The following is a 17,794-nucleotide window of genomic DNA, read 5'->3' as shown; positions in this document are numbered from 1 at the left end:
CCGTGAGCAAGAGGTCCATGGATCCCACCCTGGGCTGCAGATAACCTTGCTGAACAACAACAACAAGAGGTTAACAGCAAGGGACCACAGTGGATCTTTTGCTAAGGCGACATGTGGTATGCTGCAGGGCCAGATAGATTTTGTCTCCCTTGTGTGGCAAGGAGGAGCAAGGCTTAATATGAGCCAGAGCCCACCACCAAACAGACCTAGTTTCATCACAAGAGTTTAGCCTTCACAAATATGTAGTAATTTTTAAACGGTGCCTCTGAGAATGTGCAGAAAGCCATTTCCTTAACATTTGAACTTATTTCCCACTAGACAGTTGGCCAATGATAGATTCAAGAAGTCAATAGGAAGCTGTATTGAGCTGAGCAAACATCAACAACTCCTGCCAAGATCAGGGGCTCTTGCTTCACCAGCTATGCATCCTCAAATCAGCTGTTGTCATCCAGCCAGCTATTGAGGGTGTCTAACCAACGGCAGGACCGCTGCTGTAGTATAATTAAGCTCAGAAGGAAAGTCCCTGGCTCAAATCCCTGCTGGTGTGCTATGAACAAACTGGGTTTCAGGCAACCCCTGTCATTACACCTCAGCTCCCTACCTTAATGTGATCACACACCTTCCCAAGGGACTCAGGGGGAATCAATGGAGGCTGGTGACTCCAAGTCAGTTAGGGCTGTGTTTTCATTTTGGGTTTCAGTCAGAACCAGCCAGAATGCTAAAGCATCTATACAAGGTGCTGAACCCTATGGGGTTCAAGGTGACCCCTATGGGTTCAGCACCTTGGATTGCTCCTTTAGCGGTCTGGCTGGTTCTGACTGAAACCAGAATGGAATCACAGCCCCACCGAAATCGGAGCCACCAGCCTCCACTAAGGGGAATCCAGATAAGAACATAAGAAGAGCCCTGCTGGATCAGACCAAGGGTCCATCCAGTCCGGCATTCTGTTCACACAGTGGCCAACCAGCTGTCGACCAGGGGCCCACAAGCAGGGCATGAGCGCAACAGCACCCTCCCACCCATGTTCCCCAGCAACTGGTGTACATAGGCTCAAAGCCTCTGGTACTGGAGGAAGCCATCAAGACTAGTAGCCATGGATAGCCGTTTCCTCCAGGAATTTGACCAACCCCCTTTTAAAGCCATCCAAATAGGTGGCTGTCACTACTTCCTGTGGTAGCGAATTCCATACTTTCACTATGTGCTGTGTAAAGAAGTACTTATTTTATTTATTTCATTTCTATACCGCCCAATAGCTGAAGCTCTCTGTACTTCCTTATCTGTCCTGAATCTCCCACCAATCAGCTTCATAGGATGACCCCTTTGGGTTCTAGTATTTTGAGAGAGGGAGAAAAATGTCTCCCTATCCACATTCTCCACACCATGCATAACTTTGTAGGCCTCTATCATGTCTCCCCTTACCCTCCCTTTTTCCAAGCTAAACAATCCCAGCTGTTGAAACCTTCTCTCATAGGGGAGATGCTCCAGCCCCTGGATCATTTTAGTTGCCCTTTTTTGCACCTTTTCCAGCTCTACAATGTATTTTTTTAGGTGTGGTGACCAGAACTGGGCACAGTATTCCAAGTGTGGTCGCACCACAGATTTGTATAGGGGCAGTATGATGTTGGCAGTTTTATTCTCAGTCCCTTCTCTAATTATGCCTAACATGGAGTTTGCCTTTTTTACAGCGGCCACACACTGGGTTGACATCTTCATTGAGCTGTCCACCACAACCCCAAGATCTTTTTCTTGGTCAATCACCGCCACCTCAGATCCCATCAGGCTATACTTGAAGTTGGGATTTTTTGCCCCAACGTGCATGACTTTACACTCGCTTACATTGAACCGCATTTGTCATTTAGATGCCCATTCTCCCAGTTTGGAGAGATCCTTTTGGAGCTCTTCACAATCCTTTTTTGTTTTGACCACCCGAAATAATTTGGTGACATCCGCAAACTTGGCCACTTCACCGCTCACTTCTAATTCCAGATAATTTATCAACAGGTTGAAAAGCATTGCTGACTTTTCATCTTTGCAATTATTATTATTATTATTATTATTTCGATTTATACCCTGCCCTTCAAATACATTATCAGGGCAGGTTATATTAAAATCCCAATCTCTCCCCACCCGACACAGAACAGCTTTCCGCTCTGAACATTCTGGAATGCGTGAAGCAACAATGAAGGAAAAAAATGCCCCTGAGCACGTGCAGAGTAAGGAACCGCAATCCATTCTTAGACAGCTGGGGTGCAGGGCTGGATTTTCAGGTAAGGGGGTGTGGCTTGGGCCTTGGCTCCTCTTTATTTAAAACAACTCCCTACGCAGAACCCAGGAGTCCTGCTGGCTGGGTTCCTTCCCTCTGAAGAACCGAGGATTCCGAGTTCCCAACCCGCCACGCCTCTTCCAGCCAATGGCAGACCCGTGGCCTGCACCGCTGGTCAGTCCAACCTCTCCAATCCCCGCCGGCCCCCCAAGCGGGGAAGCCGAGCGGGCGGAACGCGGCTCCGAGGGGGCGAGCCAGAGGAGGCCTGAGCGGGTGAGTGGAGCCTTCCTTGTGCCCTCCCCTTTCCCTGTCCTCCTCCTTGGCCTCTCCTCCGAGCCTTCTGCGATCCCTCTGCAGCTTCCTTTCCTTCTCGTTATCCACTGCCTCCCACCTTCTCCCTTTTCTTGCTAATGTCCCTTCCTTTTCTCCTTCTGGCTTTTCTCCCGCGAGCGCCTTTTGTTTTCTTCTCTTTTCTGCCTCCCGCCTCTTTCCATTCTCATTCCCCCGTCTCATTCCCGCATTCTGTTTTTCTATATTTCCCTTTTCTCTCCCTTCTGCACCACTTGCGTATCCATTCTTTCTCTCGTCTCTGTTCTTCATATTTTCCTTCCCTCCCCCATCCCTCCCTCCCTCCCTCCTCTACTCTTCCACACGCGGTTCTTCTCTTCACTCTTTTATTTTCTTGCCCCCTCCCCACATTATAACAATAGCATTTTTTTCTTTCCACCTTTCTTACTGTATTATTGCCTGTATAAGAAGGGAGATGTGGGAAGAAATAAATTGTTAAAAATAATTACTCCCTCATCTCAGAACTCTTAGAGACAATAATGCAGCGGAGTAGGGAAGGTGAGAAGAAAAGAATAATATTACTGTTGCTATTAATCTCCTTTCAAGTTTCCTTACTCCTTTTCTCTGTTCACAAGAGGCGAATTGTGGGAAGAAGGCATAAAGTGGAAGCATTGGGGTAGTTTGTGGATGAGGCCTGGCAGAATGGGGTCATATGAGGGATAGGTGAGAAGTATTCGTAATGGTGGGTGAAGGGGGCAGGGAGAAAACATTGGAAGTTGGGGCAAAAGGGTGGGAAGTGGGAGATGAATGGTGTGGGAGAAAGCAGAAACTTGTGGCTGTTTCACCACCGGTGCGTACAGTGCTTTACAGAGGATACAACAAGCCCTTGCCCTTAGGAGCTTTCCATCAAAAATTCAGCATAGGGGAGGTAAGGCAGGGGGAGAGGGGAGGTTTCAGAGGAAAGAGCTGATGTGCAAAATCAGAACAACTGAGGCTTGGCAGGGTGGGTATGAACAACTGAACCTTGTTTTGAACGAGAACTCACAAGGAGTTAGATCTTGTTTTCTCTTGATACATGGCATAGAAAAGTGCAGGGCCTCTGAATATGGTGCAAACTAATGTTGTAATACTGTGCACACCTATTGGAAGCAAGACCTGTTGAACTCAGCGGGTTCCACTTCTGAGCAAGCATGCATCAATGGGCTCCACTTCTGGACTGCACAGCACCTTTTGCTTTTGTGGTTACTGAGTTACTGCAACCTGCTGCCACAGATTTGGGAGCCCTTGAGATGCTGTTTCTGGATGAAAGTTAACTCAGTTGTGCAAAACCATTTGCATGTAAAGTACCGTACAGTCTCTTTTGTGTTTGCCCTACAGCAGCCTCTCCCAACCTGGTGCAACTATGCTGGCTGGGGATGATGGGAGTCATAAAGAACATAAGAAAAGCCCTGCTGGATCAGACCAAAGGTTCATCTAGTCAAGCATTCTGTTCGCACAGTGGCCAGCTAGCTCACTTGTGGGGTGCCACAGGGTTCCATTCTCTCCCTGATGCTATTTAACTTCTATGTGAAGCCGCTGGGGGCTATCATCAGGAGGTTTGGGGTGCGGTGTCATCGGTATGCGGATGACATGCAGCTCTACCTCTCATTCAAATTTTCACCAAGGCTGGCCGTAGAATCCCTGCCCAAAAGTCTGGAGACAGTGAGTGGCTGGATGGGGAGGAAGAAGCTGAACCCTGACAAGACCGAGGTACTTTTGGTGGGAGACAAGAGAAGGTTGGGGGATGTTGACCTGGTGTTGAATGGGGTACAGCTACCCTTGAAAGACCAGATCCACAGCCTGGGGGTCATTTTAGACTCCCAGCTGTCCATGGAGGTTCAGGTGTCAGCTGTGAGCCAGACAGCGCTGTACCAACTCCATCTGATATGGCAGCTGCACCCCTACCTTCCCGACCATCTGCTCCCATACATGCCTTAGTCTCCTCTTGTCTAGACTACTGTAATGCACTCTACATGGGGTTACCCTTGAAGACGGTTCAGAAGCTGCAGCTGGTGCAGAACACCGCGGCTCGCCTGATTAAAGGCAGCTGCCGGCATGATCACATCACTCCGGTGCTGAAGGAGTTGCACTGGTTACCAGTTGTTTTCCAGACCAAATTCAAGGTGTTGGTTCTGACCTTTAAAACCCTATACAGTTCCAGCCCAGCCTATCTCAAGGAGCGCCTCCAGCAACACCAGACAGGCTGCTCAACAAGATCAGCCTCAGAGGGCCTTCTGTCTGTCCCATCAGCCAGGACAGCTAGGCTGGTGAGGACAAGGGAGAGGGCCTTCTCTGTGGTGGCCCCCACTCTGTCGAACTCCCTCCCTAGGAAACTCCGCCATGCCCCCTCTTTAATGAACTTCTGCCACGTGTTGAAAACGTGGTTGTTCAGGCAGGCATTTGGGTGGGCTAGGGAAATTTGAGAAAATGTTTTAATGTTTAATGTTATTGTTTTTAAACTGCTTGTATTATTGTACATTGCCCAGAGTGGCCGGGTGACCGGCCAGATGGGCGATTAAGAAATCAGATAGATAGATAGATAGATAGATAGATAGATAGATAGATAGATAGGACATGAGTGCAATAGCACTCTCCCAGGCATGTTTTCCAGCAACTAGTTTATGTTCACCATAGTCCAGTGCATCTCGAGGGCACCAGGTTGGGGAATATAGGAAGCTGCCTTACATGCAGTCAGACCATTGGTCCATCCAGCCCTGTACTGTCAACACCACCTGGCAGCAGCTCTCCAGGGTTTCAGGCAGGAGTCCTTCCTAGCCTGCCCTACCCGAAGATGCTGGGGATTGAATCTGGGACCTTCTGAATGCAAAACATGTGCTCTCCCACTGAGCTATGGCCCCTCCTGCCCAGTGGGTCCTACATTTTACAGTATGTATGGCCCTATATATTACAACAGATCTTCACACATCCATGGACCCATGATAGTCCTGGAGCTGGATTTGGGGAGTGGGGATTGAGAGAGAGAGAGAGCACGTGACAGAGGTGGAACTTACATCAAGAGCCAAGACAAAATATCTGTTGGTTGATTATGTATTTCCATAGAATATTGCATCAGACAAAGTTTCCACTATTTATTACATTTATAACCTACCTTTCTGTAAAAAAAATACCCTTGGTCTATTCTTAGGGTCAGGATTTTTTTTTTAAAGGTGTAATGGGCAATTTAATGGGAATAGACCTGGAGGAGCTAAAGCTGATATAGGAAAAAAGAGATTGCAGATAGGATAGGGAAGCATCCCATAAAACAAGAGAAAGAAAAAATTAGGACAACAAACCCAGGTATCTGCCTTCCTTTAAAGAACCAGCTTCCCGGGGATTGAGAAACTCCGCCTTCTCCCCTCTGTTTCCCAGCGTGCACTGCAGGGAGTAGGGGAGAGAAAGAAGGAAGGAAAGTCCTGAAGTGGGGGAGGAGTCTCTCTAGAGGGACAAAAGTGAGTATAGATTAGCGAATTCAGGTTTGGGAGGTGGAAAGGGATTTTAATGGGGGGACGGATAGCAAAGGGGAGGTTAAGGCCATGGTGATAAAGGAAATGTTGGAATGGGATGCTGACGAAGGGGGTGGTATGTGGAAGTATCTTGAGTATGGGATTGGAAAATAAGTAGGGTCTCTGTGGGGGTGTTTATGTCTGTTATCATCCCAAAGATTTGTAAAGGATTGGTTTTTCTTCTGCCTTGCAAAAATCCTGCTCTTCCTAAAAAGGCTGAACTAGATCTGTGTGATTAGTAGGAAGCACCCTTTACATAGCTGGCTGCAAAACTTAGCTGTTTGGTTTTGCATTTTGTGGAATTGTGATGGAGTGGTTTCCTGCTAATGCTAACTGTAGGCATTTAATTTTCTGCTGTCTCTTAAATTGGCATTAATTGCTCCATTATTGCTATATTATCCTATTTAATTAAAGGCCATCTGGTTTCTAGGACTATTAGAATGAAATTGGCTTTTCAGTCTGGCTGATTAGTGCAGCACGTTTGGTACTAAATTTTGTTTGGATTTATTGTCTGCCCATGTTTAAGTTCCTGGGGTGTGTAAATTATTGTACTTTGAAAGGCTTTTTGGAGACTAGAAAGTATTTCAATGTGAAAGGTTTGAACAAATGTGAAGGAACATATGGGTAGAAGCAGGAGGTAACTGAGGAATGGGGGAGGCTAGTGAATTGAATTTGTGTTCTTGTGAATGTGTGGAAATGAAAACTGGAACCTGAGTGAACGGTTTTAGAACATATTGTGGAACAAAACGACACAAAACGTTGAAGCTAAGCTATAGATGTATACAAATATTTTTCTAGTCTCAAACCAGATTTGATCCTGGCTTCATATCCTGGTTTGTAAGCAGAGATTAAAACACACTTTCACAGTTTGGATGTAACAGAAAACTGTGGTTTAAACAAGCCATGATATCAGTGCCAAACCCAGGAGCATGAGGGTTGACGAAGGAGCATGCAGATTCCATTTGTTCTCAGGCTGATAAGTCATTGTTTATATGCCCAAGATAGTTATATTTGAACCAGGCCCAAAAGGTCCTTAACATGATAAAGGTGCAATCCTATGCATGTTTAGACAGAAAAAAGTCCTACAACTCCCAGCATTCCCCAGCTAGCATAGGGTTGCACTCTAAATGCACTCTAAAGGCTATGTTCATAGTAGTTAAACAGAAGCCTGTGACACTGAGGAGGTAAACTTGTGTCTGGGTTGTGACACCTTTCACTGCCGGTGGGACCTCACATGACGGAATGCTCCTCCATATCCCACATCCCTGCACATAGAAAACTAGGCTAGGCCAGAATATTCCTCCCTGACCTGCTACTTCCTGTGTTCAGCAAATCTTTATTTTTACTTCATATGGAAGCATACAGTCATGAGAGTCCCCACCTGCAGTCTGAAGTGGTACAGCCCAGATCCAGATTAACTACCTCAGAAAGAAGAGAGCCTGAGATATTGGGGGTGTTTGGATGATCATGGGGGGAAAATAAGCCATCGTGACTTCTCCTCCTGTGCCCACTTGTGCGCCCGTTATTTAAATAATTACCCGTGCTACAGCATGGGTTGGTGTGTTGTCTGAACTCTGCACCTGACATGGCAGGGCTAACTTCTTACCCAGCCTACAACCCCTATTGCGAGTTGTGGGCTGTAGGGTGGGTACAAAGCCACCCCTGCTGCACCATGTGCTGGGTTCAGACAGCGTGCCAACCTGTGCTGCAGCGCAAGTAACTGTGTAAACAGTGCACGCATAGGGGCGGGGGGATGACGACACCACAATGGCTACCCCCCCCCCCCCGTGATCATCTGAACTTGGACATTATGTATTTCTGTCTCCCTCAAATAACATACTCACTTTCTATCCATATTCTTCCTGTTTTCTTCCTCATTGCCAGAGGGGACTCTTCTTCCCCGCTCTTCCCCTAAATGCATATCTTTTTCTTTCTACCCATATTCTTCCTTTTGTTCCAGCTGTTCTAAAAGACAGAAGCTGATCCCCAGGGACAGAAGACCTCTTCTAGACTATAGTAGTCATGCCTCCCAACAAGGATGCTCCAGGCTGCCTTGGCTCACCTCCAGGTTTGATCTGCTTGCCACCCATCTCTGAGGACCTCCAGTTGGTGTGGACACAGGCAGCGCAAACCAGTGACCTCGATGGTAACCAGCATCTGCTACAAACTTTCAGCTACTTCCCATACCCCAGCCTTTCTGATCTGGCCTTGCTCTGCCTGCGTCATGGCCTGCACATGGAGAAGGTCAAGGCCTGGTTCATGGCACAGCGGCTACGCTGTGGCATCAGTTGGAGCGCAGAAGAAATTGAAGAGACTCGTGCTCGCCTCATCTACCATCAGGACCAGCTTCACTTTAGTTGCCTCCTTGCTGGGAATGATGGTGATTCCTGGCACCAACCTTGTAAGAGCCAAGAATACCACCAACCAGCGCCTGCTTCTGTGCACTACTCCGGTAAATACCCAGAGAACCAGCAATCCTCTATAACTTCCTATAACCACTGCAGCACAGCCCAAGGAACAAGGGAATTTGGGAGAATCACTCAGGACATTTGGAAATTGAAGGGAAATGTCTTGCCCCACCATAGCAAAGCTCAGGAGAACTGTGAACCTTCAGGTACCTCTGTGCATCTTCACAATACCAAAGAGACCATTTCTGGTGCTTACCTACCCACCACAACCACCAGCCTGGATTATAAGTTCCAGAACTCTCACACAATAGCCTGGGGCCTCCCCACAGCCTCCCCACAGCCAAACGAACCCATCACGTCTGCAGTAAATGGTGGGCATCATCCAGTGATTCTTCCAGTAGGCTCTTCCCTCAAAGCTACCCCATCCTCCTCCTCAACGAAAACCAGCCTTGTTGAGCCATGCAACCTCCAGAACTATCAGTACATTATGGTTGACCAGCAGCAGGCTTCAGGTTACTTCTCGGACATTCTGCGCAAACCTAGGCGAAAGACGAAGGAACAGCTGGATGTGTTAAAGTCCTTTTTCCTTCGTCGCCAGTGGGCCAGAAGAGAGGATTATCATCAGCTGGAGAAGATCACTGGACTACCACGAGCAGAGATCATCCAGTGGTTTGGAGACACTCGCTATGCCCTCAAACATGGTCAACTGAAATGGTTTCGGGACAATGCAGGGCAGAGTCCAGAGCCTGCCTCCTCACTGCCTCCTCATCCACTCCATACCAGCCATCCAGACACAAACCCACTGGAGCGCTATTGGGCAACCCATCTGCAGTTGCAGGAGAGTGACTTGCCAACACTCTGCTATGAGTCAGGTATGGAAGCTGAACAGGTGCTGAAGTGGTTCCATTCACACTCACCTGCACCATGTGAAGTAGAAGTATGCTTGGGAGATGAGGATGAGGTAGATGAGGAGGTCGCAGCCGCTATGATAAAAGTGGAAGATGAAGACTATGAAGAAGAAGAAGATGATGACGATGACGACAATGATGATGAAGACTGGACTGCCTAGGCTCTTGTGTGGGTGATAGAGATTCTGGGCTTTTGGGATGGGATTGAAGGAGGGATCGAGGAGACACAAAAAAAAATAAAGACGTTGGGAGCAAGGTCCCTACTCCATCAAATTCTTGCCATTGCCCATGATCCAAAATTGGTTCTTCTGTGTTCTAAAATCTTTTTATTTTTCCTTTAAGCTTTAGACCGACCCAGTTCATATGATTAAATCAGCCCACCATGGGTTGTGCAAGGCTTGCTTAACCCTTCCACATCCTCTGCCACCCGGGTTTGCACAACATGACAAGCTACGGCCCAGCATTGAATACTCAAAATAGTCACCTGCAGGCAGCCCAGCCATGATGGGCTGTTCAGTCATGTGAACTGGGCCAATGTAAGTAAAAACAATTGTCCTGTCCCTCCCATTCAATGATTATGTCTTTAATCATAGTTAAAAGGGTGTTGGAAAGGGGACTTCCAGTACCCTTTCAAGCTTCAGAGTCCATTCTGTCAGCCCCTTCAGTAGTGGGTTTTATCTGGAAGGGTCTCTTATTTAGCTTTCAAGTTGCCATCTGTTCATTGCAGATTCCAGTTTGGTTTCTTCCCCTAAAACCTTGCTGATTTTTTTCCTAGCTATTCTTGAATTCTAAAGCTGGTATCTTTCCTCCTAAGGCCAGAACTCATATCTAGGGATACCTGTGGTAAGTGAGAACTATCTTGATTCTGCTTTGACTCACCATTTCCAACTCATTCTCTTACACATGCTTCCAGATTAGAAGTTGGATAGTTCCTCTCATTACCAAAGTTGCATAGTCTTGGACTCAGGACTTTCCAAGCACCTCTATGACTGTCTGTGTTTTCACTTCTAGAACAATGCTTTTCAAATTCCATCCAGGCCATATATAACATCCAGCTACTCTATGCCTCTGTACCAAGTATATCTTGTTCTGCTGAGCGAAGCAGCAGCCAAGGGAATATGATTTACTTGTCAATGGAGGATTGTGTTCACTTTTACAAACCATAGCCCCGTACAGTCAGAACAGATCAAAGAAATGGAGGAGAAAAACTAAGTTGTTTCAGGCATTTTAGCTCTAATTGTTCCCTCCTTGGTTTTCTTTCCATTGATTATAGGCTTGTGTTTCTATGATTTTTTTTTTTAATGTGACCCTTCCCAAATGGCAAATATGAGTGTTTGATTTATGGTAGGTGCTGAACAGAGTGGGGGTTAAGATGGTGTCTGTGGATCTTTTGTGGCCTCATCTTCATCATTTGTTTTCCATTTTAAATCTCTTCTTGCATCTTTCTTGCCTTTCATTCTTTGTATGTCTTCTAACTTTTCTTCTACACTTGAAGGTCTTTCTTTTCTGTATGTCATCACTTTCTTTGTTCCTGTGCTCACTGTCGCTCCCTCCATCAGTGCAATGATTCATCAGCTTTCCCTGCCATGTTTCTCTTACCCCACCCCATGTCTTTGTTCATTCCATACTGGTTGGCTGATGCTATGAACTGAAAACCACTTTCCACTTCAGTCTTAGATAGTTGGTAAGATGTAGAAGCCATCTCCCTTGTAGAAGAGTTGCAGAAACAGGGAAAGCATCACTGTTTGCTTGGCTCTTCGCTCCATTCACCAAGCTCAGATCTTCAACGTGGTCAAGTTTGTTGTCTCCTAGGAAATCTAGGGGAGGATAAGCTGCTGTCAACTGTTAGAAGTAGCCCTTGATTATTTATAAGGGATGATGGTGAAGACAGATTCTGGGATTTATGGTGGTATGAGTAGCTAGGAGACTGTACAAAGGGATATTAATAATCTGCATTTAAAAAACTATTTATTGAATCACTTTTTCAAGAAATTTTACAGAATCACTACAAAAACAAAGCTCACTTCTCCTGGCAAGAGAAACTGAAAACACTGGAATAAGCTAATCAACTACACACAGAGAAGACAGCAGATGAACTGCACAAGTCTGTGTGATACAGTTCCAAGACCACAACTGGTTCAAAATCTATCAAAAGAGATGAATAAAATAGACTGACATGTGGACTGATGACTTAATAAATAGCCATAAATAATATTTTGAAGGTTTCTCTTGATAATTAGTCTTGTCTTCAATAAATGATAGCTTCCTTTTCTATCTTTCCAAATAATTGCTTTTTTTTAAGGCTTACCTCTTATGTGCTGAATGTGGGAAGCAATCTTGGTTATAGACAAAGTAGTCCTATATTATGTGCAACCAGGATCAAATAGATAGAGTATTTGAACTTTTCCATTGAGTTGCATTTTAGCCACTGACAACATCAAAGATATCAGCTATCTTCTTAACAAAATTATCCGATCACAATCCAGGCAAGGAAGTTTTAGGATCAATAGGGTGCTTAATGTGTTGTAATGGAGTCTATTAGTACCACAGGCCAGTAATGCTGTGCCTTAGGAGAAATCTACCAGCTATAATTTTAATCACCATTCCTCCAGCAAAGACCCTGCAAGGTTTATTACACCACTTGAGTCTATCACATGTGGGATGCCACCTGAAACAGTATATTTTGTGTTGTGTGAGGAGTGAGGGAGGGATGTCTGCTGTTAGTGGATGGTTTTTCAATTCAGAATTTATACTGTCAAAAATCAGAAGAGACTCTCTTGCCCATGATTATGTAGATTAAGAGCAGAATTGCTTTGGTCCTCCCCATTATTACTGGTGGACTTAGCTGATGGAAGGGTACCTGGGAGAAAGTACAATGAGCTAGTCGTATAGAGCAGGGCTTCGCATTTCAGTTACAAGTCCTGCTTACCACTCAGTTATGTTTAATAAAACTCTTCCAACTTCTATTAGTGGTAAGTAATGCACTTCAAAGTCATATATACATTTTACAATGTTGGTTTAAGAGAGGTGGCTATACAGAACAAGGACCTGGCTCAAGTGTGTGTGTGTGTGTGTGTGCGCGCGTGCAGGGGCTGGGGAGGTGGGGGCTTTATTATTATTTTCTTCATGCTGTTCTCTAAGTATGTTGAGAACTAAAAGCTTTTTCTTTATGCTATCTTAATTTATATGAGTAACCACTGTCTCCAGCCTTGTGTTGCAAAGTCCTGCAACAAAAGGAGAAGTATTCCCCATGCCCCACTTGGGTATCTTATATTAATGGCATTTCAGAACTCTCCATTATGTATTCTGTTCCCCTAGCTCCTGATGGGAGGATGGTGAAAAAGTCAGGCACGTCCCATTTACTTGCTATGAAAGGATGGCGTAGAGTGAGGAGTCAACCTCAGCTGGGAAGGAGAGAGAAAGAAAAGAAATGATTCAAAATATTCTAGTGATAGCTTTACACAGTCCATGCCCCATTCCCACAGACCGCCTCTCACCTGTATGGGGCGCAGCCTCCCATTGTGACGTTCTGGCATAGGAACTCCCTCTGTCTGATCTGTAGGCCAAAACCAATAGGGAACTGAACACTGGGGAGTATGTAGTGAGAATATGGGGCAGGGTGGTATGTGTTGCCCTAATGCCTAACCCTTTATAGTACATTGCTGAGATAGTACTCTCCACTGTAACCCCTGCTACAGTAGACTATAGTGTGGAGTGATCAGCAATTTTGGGTATAGAAACTATGGAGGGAAGGAATATGAAAAAAGGTGTCGCAGTTATCAACTGGGTACCCCTTCCTCACCAGTGAAGATGTTGAGGCTGAAGTATGAGGTTTCTTGTTGCTGCCCAGTGTTTGTAGTACTCTGCCTCTGCCTCACCATAGAAGGCTGTAGGTTGAAGACATTCAAGCTGGGGGTGTTGGAAAAGGAGGGAGAGGCCCTGAAAGGAATGGTAGAATGAAGAGGGACAGAAATGAAAATTACAGTTGCAGGCAATACTAGATGCATGTTTTTTTAGATGCATGTTTTTTATGATCATGTGATGAAATGATAGGATCCTGGAGGGGAATACTCCCCCTCCCCCCATAACTCACCTGTAGAATAAACTTTGACTGGAAGCTGGAGAAGGAGTAGCTGCAAAACAGAATTTTAAAGTATTATACCTGAAATTAGTAATGGAGAGTTGATGGAAAGGTGATGGGAAGAACAGGGTTAAGCATGTGTGATCTTGTGGGTGTCTAATTTAAGATGAGGACTATAGATTAGAGCGCAATTATTCTGTCCATTACAGACAGAAAGGAACATTTTCCCCTCCCAGTGACTGAATAATATCTATTCCAACTTTGGGCCATGGTGTTTCCTAGGCTGTAGAGCTGGTATTATGCCCCAGCAGAAGTGTATCTGCAATCCTGGGAAAGGAGGCAGAAGCTAGGGATAGGAGAATCAGGGATGCTTGAGCTTGCTGAGATTCTCCAAACTCCATTTTGAACCTCAGTTCGCCTTGCTCCCATTTTAGTTTGCGACCTGTTTTTCTTTTTGTTCAAACAGGAAAAGTGTGCATTTTGAAGGGGGAAAGTGCATTTCCATGTGCATTTTTCAAAAGTGAGCACGTCCCCCCCATTGACTAAAGTATGAAAATGCATATTTTTAAATGCACATTTTTTAAAAAAAATTACACATCTTTCTAATGTGATTGCAAGTTCGGGAATGTGTGAGCTTTTTCCAAATGATGCACTCCCGTTCGCATCCATAGTTGTGAACGGGGCAAGTTCTGATGATTTGTAAACTGAAATGAAATTCTAATAGATCCCTAGCAGAAGAACCTTGCATTCTCTTATTTCTGGTCTTATGTTACCTTGTGGTCTCTTGTACTCTTCACAACAAGTCTAAACATGGCAGGAGTTTACGCTGCCTCCAGTTATTTCTTACCATTAGCAGAGTCAGCAGGGGTCATCCTCATGGCTCCTGTGGCATGCTGGATAAAAGTAAGAGCTATTTATTATTATTTATTTAGAATATTTAGAAAAGTTCTTAAAATGGTTTACATAGCAAAATAGGGCAACAATTAAAACATGCAAAGTCTAAAGTTTCCATTACAGTTGCATCTGCACTCTTCCTGGAGTCTTGTAGGCCTCATCAGATAGATAGTGTTAGCAGCGCCTGGCTTTTTGAACTCTCTGTGGAACAGGGTGCTGGGGGAGGAATGATGTAAAAAAGTCCCCTCCCCAACCAACATGTTGCTGTCATTGTTTCACTAGGCTCAGTGGGAAGAGGAGAATAGCCTGCCATGGTAGTGTATTACCAAACACTAGGCCTGGGTAACACAAAATATTAGTGTCCAAAGAGCACTGGGGCTTCTCATAGGAACATGGAAAGGTGCCTTATACTGAGCTAGCTCATTGGTCCATCTAGCCCAGTATTGCCAACACTGACTAGCAGCAGCTCTTCAGGGTTTCAGGCAGGATTCCTTCCTAGCCCTACCTGGTGATGCCAGGGATTTAACCTGGGACCTTTTGCATGCAAAGCAGGTGCTCTACCACTGACCTACAGCCCCTTCATCCTGGGTGGGTGGTTTCCATGGATCCTAGCTTCAGGAATGCCCTATGCCACTATGAGTCTGTAAGGAAGAAAACAAATCCATATTTTCCTTTTCTGAGAAAAGGAGAGGAACGTGGGGGACTTACTTGCCAGTTTGGTAGTTGGCTGACTCTGGAAGAGATGGAGTCCATGGAAGAAGAGCGGCTATGAAAGATGCAGAAAAAGCCAAGGAGTCATTGGTGGAAAGGCTAGATATGAAAGCGAACAGACAATATCTATATGTGGCCTTTGCAAAGTGGTCTAGATTTTTAGGAACAGAATTCAAATCTCGGTATGGGACCGGACAGAGGAAGGGGCAGTGGTCGCAGCAAGAAGAGTATTGTATTAACAGCTGAAAGGGTTAGAATGTTGTTTTTCCCAAAGAGAGGGAAAGAAAGCTGAATTTCTGGAATTCTGAGTAAGCTCCTAGATTCTTTGGTACAGATTATTCAACAATCCATCACACTCATAACCAAAGAATATGATATTCCTCATGTACCTACCTGACTACCTCACTGGAATGCTGGAAAATAGGGCGTGGTGTAACTGCAAAGTATGAGATTGTGAGTTATTGTAGAGTAACAAGTATGCTGTGCTAGAGGGACATGTAGTGCTGAGTCATTATAAGGCAACTCCTTACCCACAGGCAAGGGAACATTAATAAATATTCCTTTCCTCAAGGATCAAAAACCTATACCCTGATTTAACAGAGAAAGACTTGGGTATACGTTTTATATTTTATTTTGTTTATCTATTAAAAAGATCTAAATCTGCCTTTTACAGTAAACTCTCCTAATGCAGCGTACACAACCTCCATCCCCCTCAGAGAATGCATGCAGGATTTCATGTGTGCAAATGTGCAAAGCCATTTTTTTCCATCAGGCAAACACGTTGATTCCTATTTTTAGAGAGCAAGAACATGTGCACTCACATAGTCATCCACAAGAAGATTCACTGCCACGTGCACCATTGCTCAGGGGTCTCACTGTATGTGTACAGGGGCCCATCTATCTACCTACCTGTCTGTGATGGAGGTGTGATGGCAACCAGCCTTGGGGTGCTGAGTCTGCAGCAAATTAAAATAAGTTTTGCTCAGTTAGGGTAAAAACCACTTGGTCATGTCCCAAATGCTTTGCTGTCCTGTGGTCTAAAGCCCAGCTCTCTTGTTCTGGCATGAAGAGCCCTTTCTGCCTACACTTCATGTGCTGCAGCTCCTGATGAATGTCCCAAAAGAGCAGAACAGATGCACTGACCTGCTACCCTGGTGGTGTCCTTGAAAACCCTGTTGAGAGAGAGAGAAAGGAAGGTTTGCAGGATCCAGAGTCCTGCATAATAAGCCAGTGGGTTGATTCACTTTCCCCTTCCCTACAAATGCACAGAGCAGAACTCATTCCTTCCAGCAGAGGGTGTAAGAAACCAATTCACTGAAAATGTGATTAGTTTCCAATAAACAGCTCCTACCTTCAAGCTGAGGTACTTTTTTTTCAATTCCCTGTTCTCCTTCCTTATTGCCTCCAGCTCCCTAAATGTGGGTAGAGGGTAGGGGAAATACAAGACGGGTAGTCTGACTAAACATTTGGTATTGCCCTTTATATCTGCCCAGGTCCAGCATTGACATTTTAGTCCCCATTGGGGAACCCTGAGCTGTCTGACTCTAGGGTCATACAAACCATTACTTTCACTTCACAAATAATGAACATGATATAACATCTAGTAATTGAAATTAGAAGGGAGCAGGAGCCCTTTTTAAAGAAGAGAACACATTCCTACCCCCGCCAAAGAGTTGGTTTATGTTACATGATTAATGAGAGGGCCCACTCCACCCCTACCAGTTTCTTTCTCCACTAGAAAAGTATTTCCTCTCATAAATTAGAAGATAATTTCAAGGATATTTCATATGGTTTCTTTGAAATGACTTTGCTTTGTGTTGTGGGGCAGGGAAGGAATGGATTCCTGTATATGTGAATAAGCATCACTGAAGCAATGAATATGGACTTGAGCACGCTCCGGGAGAGAGTGGAGGACAGGAAGGCCTGGCGTGCTATGGTCCATGGGGTCACAAAGAGTCAGACATGACTGAACAACAATATGTGAGCAAAAGTTAAAAATACTGGGTGAAATCCAACCTAAGTTCTACTTAGAGCGGACCCATTGAAATGAAGGGAATTTAAGCTAGTCCCAATCTACTCTATGAAGGAGTTATATTGGCTTCTACCCACCCTTTTAAATATTATTAATTACACTTATATCCTGCCCTTCCTTGAAGGAACTTAGGGCAGCATACATGGTTTTCTTCCCCCTATTTTATCTTCACAACAACCCTGTGAGGCAGGTTATGTGGAGAGAGAGTGACTGGTTTCATGGGTGGGTGGGAATTTGAACTTGGGTCTCCTTAGTCCTCATCCAATACTCTAGCCACCATCGCATACTGGCTGTACTAATCCCTGCAGACATGACTAACACTGTTTGCCTTCGTTCATGTGACAACCTGCATGTCTCACTTTTCCTGGATAGTTAGTTTCTGGTAAGCTCGCCGTAAGGTTTCCTCTGCTTTTGAAGCATTGTGTTTGTAGAAAGAGACCAGCAGCTCCATCTGGCCCTTCTGGAACATCCACACCTAGGAGAAGAATGGAAATGGGGACAGGGAAATTGGGATTTAAAGCCATGTGTTCTCATGAAGTCTGATTTGGGGCTGTAGCTTCCTTAGGGAGATGAGGCATATGGGAGCTTTCAACTCAGGGGACATACTAGAGGGGAGGGGCCATAGCTTAGTGGTAGAGCACACGTCTTGTATGTAGACAGTCACAGG

The 17,794-nt window shown here is 45.2% G+C and overlaps 2 protein-coding genes across 10 annotated transcripts in view; one reads left to right on the top strand and one right to left on the bottom strand.

The window, feature by feature from the left end:
* Nucleotides 1-2,236: 2,236 nt before the first annotated feature.
* On the top strand, nucleotides 2,237-11,691 carry HOMEZ (homeobox and leucine zipper encoding). 4 transcript variants are annotated; one of them, XM_084806481.1, is made up of 3 exons: nucleotides 2,509-2,536; nucleotides 3,929-4,300; nucleotides 8,054-11,684. In XM_084806481.1, the coding sequence occupies exon 3, from the start codon at nucleotides 8,116-8,118 to the stop codon at nucleotides 9,568-9,570; it is 1,455 nt and encodes a 484-aa protein (XP_084662607.1). In that variant the 5' UTR covers nucleotides 2,509-2,536; nucleotides 3,929-4,300; nucleotides 8,054-8,115; the 3' UTR covers nucleotides 9,571-11,684. The 4 variants fall into 4 exon arrangements, with proteins under 4 accessions (XP_084662605.1, XP_084662607.1, XP_084662606.1 ...); XM_084806479.1 differs by lacking the exon at nucleotides 3,929-4,300 and having other exon boundaries at nucleotides 2,237-2,536; XM_084806480.1 differs by lacking the exons at nucleotides 2,509-2,536; nucleotides 3,929-4,300 and adding an exon at nucleotides 2,613-3,274.
* Nucleotides 11,401-17,794, bottom strand: part of RNF212B (ring finger protein 212B) — a 20,443-nt gene continuing 14,049 nt past the window's right edge. For 3 of the 6 annotated variants that reach the window (XM_084806483.1, XM_084806482.1, XM_084806484.1), the window contains 11 exons: nucleotides 17,487-17,602; nucleotides 16,447-16,507; nucleotides 16,239-16,267; nucleotides 16,005-16,051; nucleotides 15,489-15,531; nucleotides 15,093-15,150; nucleotides 14,338-14,383; nucleotides 13,503-13,542; nucleotides 13,212-13,348; nucleotides 12,907-12,965; nucleotides 11,401-12,813 (listed from right to left, as the gene is read on the bottom strand). In XM_084806483.1, the coding sequence (XP_084662609.1) occupies nucleotides 12,769-12,813; nucleotides 12,907-12,965; nucleotides 13,212-13,348; nucleotides 13,503-13,542; nucleotides 14,338-14,383; nucleotides 15,093-15,150; nucleotides 15,489-15,531; nucleotides 16,005-16,051; nucleotides 16,239-16,267; nucleotides 16,447-16,507; nucleotides 17,487-17,602 (681 nt within the window). In that variant the 3' untranslated portion in view covers nucleotides 11,401-12,768. The remainder of the gene's footprint in view (nucleotides 12,814-12,906; nucleotides 12,966-13,211; nucleotides 13,349-13,502; nucleotides 13,543-14,337; nucleotides 14,384-15,092; nucleotides 15,151-15,488; nucleotides 15,532-16,004; nucleotides 16,052-16,238; nucleotides 16,268-16,446; nucleotides 16,508-17,486; nucleotides 17,603-17,794) is intronic. The other 3 variants (XM_084806486.1, XM_084806487.1, XM_084806485.1) reach the window with 1 other exon arrangement.

The sequence above is a fragment of the Heloderma suspectum genome, chromosome 6 (assembly GCF_057233095.1).
Source record: "Heloderma suspectum isolate Gila_16-S chromosome 6, 16-S_ref, whole genome shotgun sequence".
In the NCBI taxonomy this organism is placed as follows: domain Eukaryota; kingdom Metazoa; phylum Chordata; class Lepidosauria; order Squamata; family Helodermatidae; genus Heloderma; species Heloderma suspectum.
The sequence above is the reverse complement of the archived record's forward strand: the minus strand, read 5'-3'. Positions and strand labels throughout refer to the sequence as shown.

Coding starts and splice junctions, on each gene's coding strand:
- HOMEZ (XM_084806478.1), top strand. CDS start 8,116: ATGCCTCCCAACAAGGATGCTCCAGGCTGCCTTGGCTCACCTCCAGGT.